Genomic DNA, 8512 nt, shown 5'->3' with positions numbered 1-8512 from the left:
GAACCCGCTATGTATCTTTGTTTGTAAGGATTTTTATGAAGTTTCGGAATCCAATATAAATATGGTAATTCGAATTCATTTTGGTTGTTTGGAATATTAAAAATATTCAAAACTGACATATGATTTTGATGAATTTCTTCCTTAGAAAGGGAACTATGAGTATAAGTTGGATTACCACTTGTAGAATTAAATCCAAGTTCCTCTAAAATACATTTAATATAATGAGCCTTACAAACAAAGACAATGTTGTTACCTGCTTTGTCAGCAGGGACCAGTACGTACTGATCATGTAATCTATCTAATTCTTTTTTCACTTCTGGATTATTGAAAACAGAAGGATAGATGGTTTTCATATTGCCTCTCAATCTTTTAATGCGCGATTTTAACATACATCTGATACATTTAATCCATTCTGACAAAGTGTCAAGGTCTTCTTTTTCATGTCTGGCCCATCGCCTGGCGTAGTCCTCTACAGAATCCATAATATTTATGAAATTCTTACGCCAGTTGAAGGATCTGGGTTCCCTAAATTTAGGACCTTTTAAAATTAGTGATCTAAGATCCTCATTATTAACTATATTTACGTCACCAGTAATAACGTGTCCAGCAGGACAATAGTTATAGGGCGAAGAAGAACATGAACACGATGGAGGATTATGTTTCAGATATTCGATATCCAGGCCCTGTAAAGTTTTCTTGTAATTAAAAATTTTGGAAGCAATAGTCGATGTATATTTGTAGGAAATACAAGGTGTAGTCTTTAACTTGAAGTATGGTGGAATACAAGACTGGACCCTTTTGTGATTAAGGATATTACTTATATTAACCGCGTCAATTCCTTTGTTGGCATATTGAAGTTTAAGGAAAAAACGGATTGTTTTAGCTGCATTTTCTTCAGTAAAACGCGGGGGTTTAAAAAGCCTATGATTGGCAATATCCATAACTACAGATCCGAGCCTATATTCTGGTGTCGAGGAATCAAAAAATGGACTTTCCTTGACCTTTTTAAGAAGACTATTTAAAAGTTTCAAAGGGACAGAGTAAAGTTTGGTGCGAATATGATGTAACCCTAACTGTTGATTTACGTAAGGTAGTAATGAATCAAAAGAGACATCGTGTATTAAAGGTTTATTGTAAGACCGATGCCCATGACTACGCTTACGTTTCTGTGTATGGTTAAAAAGTCCCATCACATTTACATTGTTACACTGTGGACTGGAAAGATTTCCAACACTATAGACATTGTCATTACATCCATAGGGAAAGGCTGTCCCTAGCTTTCTTATCCAAAATTCTTCTCGTTGTCTACGGAAAGGTGTACTCAGTGATGGACTGTTTGTGTGGTGGTAAAACTTTTCCAGAATTCTAACTTTCATTGACAAAATTGAATGATCAGGTAAATTAAAATGTTTGTATAAAAGTTGCTGACCCCCATTATTTATCTGAAATCTATGACCTGATGTTCTTTTATTGAGTGATCCCTTGGTTTCACCAACATAAACAAGTCCACAAAGATTACATTCTATTCCGTAGACAACATTAGAAGATTTGCAGTTCAGATTTTCCCAAGTTTTGGTACAGAAGCTCTGTCCAGTAAGATTACTGGTGAAAGAAGTGTTAGTTATCAAAATGTCACAGATTTTACAGTTTTTCGCAGAACATTTTGAAATAGAAGACATGGGATCGGAAAAGGAGTCTTCGAATATATCTTTAATAGAAACTTTACATTCTTTCAATTGTTTGTATGAACTATTGGTTTTATACCAAAACTGGGAATCTGAAGACTGTACATATGACATATGTTTAATATCTAAAACGCAAAAAAATATGTATATTACTTACTGTGAATTCAAAATAATAATAATTTAAAAAAAAAAACAAAAACAAAAAAAACCCCGCTTAATCAGACGCAAACCCCTGTGCATACAGAAGAAAATGTTGCTTTCACGTGTTAATAACAAGCAGAGTCTGATTTCATTGTTCATATAAGGTTTTTCTGTATCTTTGTCATATGCTTTATCATTAGCTGTCAGCATTTGTTTGTATATGATTTTATTTTAAATATAATATTTTCCATCACATGATGAGGCACTTCAAAACATACTAAAACACATGGTTTCATGATAGATTTATTTTCCTTGTCCATGAAGCACTGAACAGAAAACATGGTTTGCGTATTATCCATACAAGTGCTATAGATTTCCTTTTGTTGCAATCTTCAAAGTTGAAAATAATATCAATGGAAAGAAACAAATATCAATATCGGTACAAAGTCAAGAAAGTTAGAGTGTGATTAAAACGTTTATACTACATGTATATTATCAATCATATTTAAGATAACCTAAAGGCGACAAATAACGACTTCGTGTATTACATGTAATTGACAGGCAATTCATATTTATTTTTACACAAAAAGCAGCTTTGTCTAAGGATAATTTAACTTAATATAACATTTTATTAAATACATTATGCATAATTTTGTACATACACTATTGATTTTCTACACCTTATTTGGTCTTACTTTTTCTTTTCTTCCTCTTTTTAAAAAATAAGCAACTTATGTATATAAATTACAGGAATAAAATATGGAAATATTTTGAATGTTGAACAAAGTTTACTCGATGCTGATGATAAGTCCTTACTCGCAGGATTTTGCCCTCTATCAGGTTCTGAAAATAATAACAGGTAAATCAACAGACTTCTTATCATACAATGTATAAAATATTAAATTGATTGCGACTGAAGGGTTTGATTATGTTTCATATAAGTTCTTTAACTGATTAATTTGCTTATAGGTATGAAAAGTATGTCAAACAGACAACTGCATTTATCTCATCAGTTGCAAAGTTTACTCCAAACAGTATGTTGGCGAAACAGGAGATCTCCGCAGGAGAGTCAATAATCACCGTTCTACCATTAGGACCAAAAAACTCAATGAACCCGTTGGATAACATTTCAACCTTGAAGGTCACAAATGGGAGGACATGACAGTAGTGGTTATTGACCATAATCCAAGATGGACAGACGCTCAGAGAAAAGGCAAGGAAAAGTTCTGGATGCACAGGCTGAAGTCATTCCGCCCTGGTGGTATTAACAAATTTAATGACTTCACCAGGATGAACGTGAACTAGACCCAATCCCGGATTGTAACAAACAAGTTCATTCTCTCTATATAGTGTAAACTTTACCGTTAATTCGCATTAGCAATTCTGGAACAACCTACCCAGATATTTACAGCTTACATTTTTGTGTATTTCTTTTATCCGATTTCCTAATTTATAATATATCCAAATTCATATTTTTAAAATTGCCCTTCCATATTATCTTTCTTTAATTTCTTTTTATCATGTATAGTTACGCTATTTTGAGAGAATAAGACAATGTACGATTTACTGCTTGTCGTAATTAATTAGCGATAATTAATTCGTTCAATTATGTAAATCGCACTTCATCAGAGTTCACCCGATAGACTAGACGCAATTCATAGCGCTCCGGATTTCTTTGTTCACGACTGTTTATTAACTTGAAATTTAACATGTAACACTGTAAATATTTAGTGTTTGGTAGTTTAGTAGTAGTGCTAGTTGTTTTTGTTTCTCTATTTCCTTTGTTTTTATGACTTCTTAACTTTTTCTTTGTCCTGAGGAAGGGGCAGGTCGTCCCGAAAATTTGACAATTATTATTGTTCGTGTCGTTGGTCATTTTTAGTGCTTTGTATATATATATATATATATATATATATATATATATATATATATATATATATATATATATATATATATATATATATATTGAAATGAAAGAGTTCCTAAATAATATTTAATTTTGATTGTTACCCAAAAGTAAGGGTTCATTACATTCGTCATGGTCCGCAAACAATGTACATGTATCTTATAGATAACAACTCTAATTAATAAGATAACAACTCTAATTAATAAGTTTTTGGATACATGTATGTATGTGGGCCCAAATTTAACAATGAGGATTCCATTCTTGGTAGAACCCCCTACCCACCCCAATAAAAGAATTACAGATAGATTGAAAACATTTGACAAAATTTTGGACAATTTGGGGAAAAGTCGGTGAGAAATTTCATTGTAGATATCCGGTAATAATACCCGTTGCTTCCACACTCCCATCTGTTGGCGATACCCGGATGTTAGTGACAGGGTAAGAAAGACAAGAATTGCCATGGAATGCCGACACGGTAACATCCGGGATACTTGGACCCAACTTCTGTAGCAGGGCTTTTTCCATTGGGCCAGTGACATTTGCCTGGCATCCTGTAGTGATGTCTTTGCTCACAAGTACACAGTCATAGTAGGTAACTGATCCCTTCACTTCCGGAGACAATAAATCTATAAGTATGTAATATCTTATCAATATCAGTTGGATATTCTTTTTTTCTGAAAGCAATTTTTTGTAAACATTGGAATAATACAAAGAAGTTTGTGAAATTTAAGTGATATCATTGGGTATAGAGAAATACACATTTTTTATATTTCTGACCTCTCAAATATTTAACAAGGTCGATTAACAGTAAAATTTTGCATTTTAATTCCCGGCTTTGTATTGAATCACTAAATAAAAATCAACCCCACCCCCAAAATAAAACTGACAACAAAGAACAGACAAAAGATACATCATTATTAAGTGAAATACTATAATTGATTTACTGAATAAGAGTGATATTCAGTATGAAAGAATATCAAAGTGATATTCTGTCACATTGTGACAGAATATCAGAAGTGCGGCAAAACTCGCGATTTTCCTTCCCTTCACGAAGAATGTTATAAAAAATACTCCTTGGTCTGTAATAAGATAGAGATAGTAAATAAATCATCCTGACAGAAACTAAAACTGCCAAAGTTTTTCCAATATATTGTTTAAATCCATTTTTACCATGTTTACAAAGTTTTCAATCTCATAATCGCTAGGCTAGATGACGTCTTATCTGCTCAACTATGACGTCGCAGCCTATCACACTGTGCTACGAAAAGACAGAGGCAAAGGATAAATCAAAAAAAATGTAATAAACAGAAAATTCAATATTTTGTAGTAGGATATGAAATTCATTTTACTCGTGAGACCGCATTTTTTGATATTTTCACTCGGGCTTCGCACTCGTGAAAATAAAAAATCCTGTCCCACTCGTGAACTAAATTCTATATTCAACAACAAAACATTGAATATCCTCTATATATTTTATACGTACTAAAATTTATTTTGACTGTCAAATTCCCCCTCATAAATCCACACATGTGTATTTTGTCTTCCGCAGACTCGTTAGGACAAGACATATTTAACTCTGCCCATTGTTCTGTTTCACATTTTGGATTAGAGGGCAGCTTTACGATTGAAGCATAAAAGCTGTTTGACTCCATATGAAGACATTTAGGACAAAGGGAAGCTGTAATGAAATTTATGTTAAAATACAATTAATCACGCTGTGTAAATTGTAATCCATTTGTGTAATGTATAATTATATTTTTCAGTATGAAATGCACGTGATTTTTAAGTGGGTTCGAGTTCTTTAGCATAGTTTTACTTTAAATACGAATATCTCTGAATAGCAGCTGACCTTTGCAAGCTGCTTTGTACATTTCATTTTTTAGTGTGTTTATATTGTTTCTTTAGTTAGAGGGTAGATCAAGAGCAGCTTTTTCGCTTTGCAACAGACGCCTATACCCTCATATTCATTTAGATATTACTGTTCTACATTCCTATTCCAGCGTGATGCTTTGACTTACTCAAACTCTAATTAATCAATGAAATTGGGCTGAAGTAACTGAATGAATTTCCTCGTGTTTTTTTTTTTTCATGTTTGAAATTAATTTTTCAAGTCATTATCTATCACAAACACTTACCCACACAGCTCGGCACTCTCATCATTATCCAAAGTATAGACAAGTAGATAGTCCACTGCAGGGTCAGTGGAGAACTTAGATGCTTCGTCTTCATAATTTAGAACTGTATGGTTTATGATCGATTTTGTTTCACTCTGTTTCCCATCGTACGACACACCAATAAAAATTCAACCAAACCTCATGAACTTGTGTTAAGCAGTCTCGAGAGAGATGTTACAAACGGAAAGGGAATCTTCAAATTTCATAATCAATAATCCAGAATGAAATAAAAATTAATGGAAAAGTGAACACTGATATATGATGTTTTCCACTTAACAAATGTGCTTCAACGATATCTAAAAACACAACTGACCTAATCATTAATATATTTTAGTGTACTTGTTAAATGTGTCTGCAATGCTGATTTTTTTTTCCTTATTGTGATTTCCCTTCATACCAGCCTCTCTCATTATACTGAATAAATCGTTCAATAAAAATAATTATTCGAGGCGCCTTCTATCGTTGTCATTTGTTTATACCACATATCCGAATTGGTGATATCATCTTAGTGGTGTAAATAATTGATTTTGAACAGGTGATTCTACCACGAGAATTGATGTAACTAATGGGAATAAATAATAGCAATTAATAATTTATTTTTAGTGCGTTTTTTGGTGCAGGTTACAATTTATTCAGAGCGATGACATCCTTTTTTCGAATTCAATTTTGCATTCACCATTCCCATTTGGTGATATCTATTCAAAATTAGTAGGTGTTAAGACGTAATCATATACGCTATATCACTAATTCCAAAGCTGAGTTGGTAATATCTCCAATGCGTATAAATGATATCACTTACTTACTAGATTTTTTGTTACTGTCTACCGTTATCAACGTTATTTCCACTGTGTTAGTTGGTGCTAAGAGATTTGACGAAAAGTATCAATTTCGATGTGGCCACACTCCTCGAACAAAATAAAAATATGCTTTATTTATCTCTGTTTTAATTCTTTTTTCAATGGTATAAATTTTATTTTGTTCGAAGGGTGTGGCCACAGCAAAATTTTGAACCAAAGACGAAAAAATGTTGTTGTTTTTTTTGATAAAAAGTAGGGAAATGCACGTGTTTAGACGTTTTCTGTACAAATATGACGTCATCAAATAGAAAAATTGGCATAAACTATTTAAGGATAATATTTCTATTGTTAATTTTCTTCTTCCCCTCAGTTAAATGTTCCTGAAAAAAAAATGGGCCGATTGAGCCCCTTCGTGAATTTAGGTCTTTAATGATACTTTCACAGAATCTTAATTACACAGTGCCATCGTGTACTTCCTTCTTTACTTTTTTGATTTGACATATATTTTAGGTTTCACATAGCAAAACATAGACACTGCTATTCTTTCTATTATATTGGGGGTATCCACCTCTTATCCTTAACTCCCCCTATACCACTGAATTAAATTTAATGATAATTTCACAGAATCTTTATTACATAGAGCCATTGTGCACCTCCTATTTTATGTTTTGATCGCACATATATTTGGGCTTTCTCATATATCAAAAAATGGACTCGTATGGGAGCAGGGAGTATCTTTATGCGAGTTCAGTGCTCACAGAACCTCTAGTTTATATTTGTCTTACTACATGTATATCATATTACTTTCTCTAAATTGATTACTCTTAATATATAGATGATGAGTATTCAATTTCAAAAGGGTTTTTTAAGCGTCTATACTTATATATTAATAATTTTTGCAAATAAAAATCCGAAACCCCTACACCAGAATTCATACTTACTCCTCTAATGTTACATTAAGTATAAGATGATGTCCGAAAACTATATTAAGATTTCACTCGAATAGTAATTATCGTAAATTTTAGTTAAGTCTACTTTCGTTTTCGATAAACAGTCGTGAAATAGCAAAAAGAGTATGTTACGGTTGGCGGATCCAAGTTACTTGCAATTTTAAGCCGACCGGGCTTAAATATAGAGAAATTAGCCGTTTGTCACGGATATGCACTCCCTCGCCGCCAGATCAAATTTACGAGTAAAAATATAGTATGTATGCTCAGATGCTTTTGAGACAATACAAACACTATATTAAACAAAACTGTGGAATTTTCTAAACAAATAAATTAATGGTAATGTAATTTCTTCCATGTTCTTTGATTAACTATTTGTTTAAATTATGCGATATAGGTTTTCATCAGGTCCCCTGTCTGCCTTACATTCTGTAAATCGAGGTTGTGCTCACAGCTGAGGATTTATCAGTGGACAAACGTTTTAGCTTGTTGTATCAATGTTTATTTTAATTTGTAAGTGGTAGAAGACTCCAGAACGATGCATATGATAAATTGTTTACTCTGTTAAATTCTAATTATGTTTTATTTATTTTTTTAACATTTTGTGCTATATGCCATAGAAGATATCCTTTTTTTTTTTTTTTTGCTTCATATTCTTCAAGTTTCTAAACTTCTTGCTATTTATCTGTTAACGTTTTTACAATGTATTTTCATGCAAAACGGTCTTTTTTCAATATTCTGTAAATGAACCCTGTGTTTTTGTACTTCTGAGTACTTTGATTAATGAAATTGACAACAAACAATCGATTAATTATTAGTGAAGTATTCAATCGATGTAGAAAAAAATAAGTTGAGATAACTG

At 32.3% G+C, this 8512-nt stretch overlaps 1 protein-coding gene across 1 annotated transcript; it reads right to left on the bottom strand.

Moving 5' to 3' along the window:
• Positions 1-2111: 2111 nt before the first annotated feature.
• Positions 2112-6109, bottom strand: LOC133182154 (uncharacterized). Its single transcript, XM_061316884.1, has 4 exons — positions 5868-6109; positions 5216-5410; positions 4119-4358; positions 2112-2669 (listed from the first exon to the last, which is right to left on the bottom strand). The coding sequence occupies exons 1-4, from the start codon at positions 5959-5961 to the stop codon at positions 2542-2544; spliced, it is 657 nt and encodes a 218-aa protein (XP_061172868.1). The 5' UTR covers positions 5962-6109; the 3' UTR covers positions 2112-2541.
• Positions 6110-8512: the final 2403 nt, after the last annotated feature.

The sequence above is a fragment of the Saccostrea echinata genome, unplaced genomic scaffold, assembly GCF_033153115.1.
Source record: "Saccostrea echinata isolate AGI-Se365-2 ecotype Australia unplaced genomic scaffold, CSIRO_AGI_Sech_v1 ptg000009l, whole genome shotgun sequence".
Lineage (NCBI taxonomy): Eukaryota > Metazoa > Mollusca > Bivalvia > Ostreida > Ostreidae > Saccostrea > Saccostrea echinata.
Note: the sequence above shows the minus strand (reverse complement) of the source record. Positions and strands in the feature narration are given on the sequence as shown.

Excerpts from the sequence above, each read along its gene's own strand:
- LOC133182154 (XM_061316884.1), bottom strand. The coding sequence starts at position 5,961 with ATGAAGACGAAGCATCTAAGTTCTCCACTGACCCTGCAGTGGACTATC. Across the intron at positions 5,411-5,867 it reads GAGAGTGCCGAGCTGTGTGG|CTTCCCTTTGTCCTAAATGT; the intron begins GTAAGTGTTTGT and ends ATTTCATTACAG. Across the intron at positions 4,359-5,215 it reads GACAGTCAAAATAAATTTTA|ATTTATTGTCTCCGGAAGTG; the intron begins GTACGTATAAAA and ends ACATACTTATAG.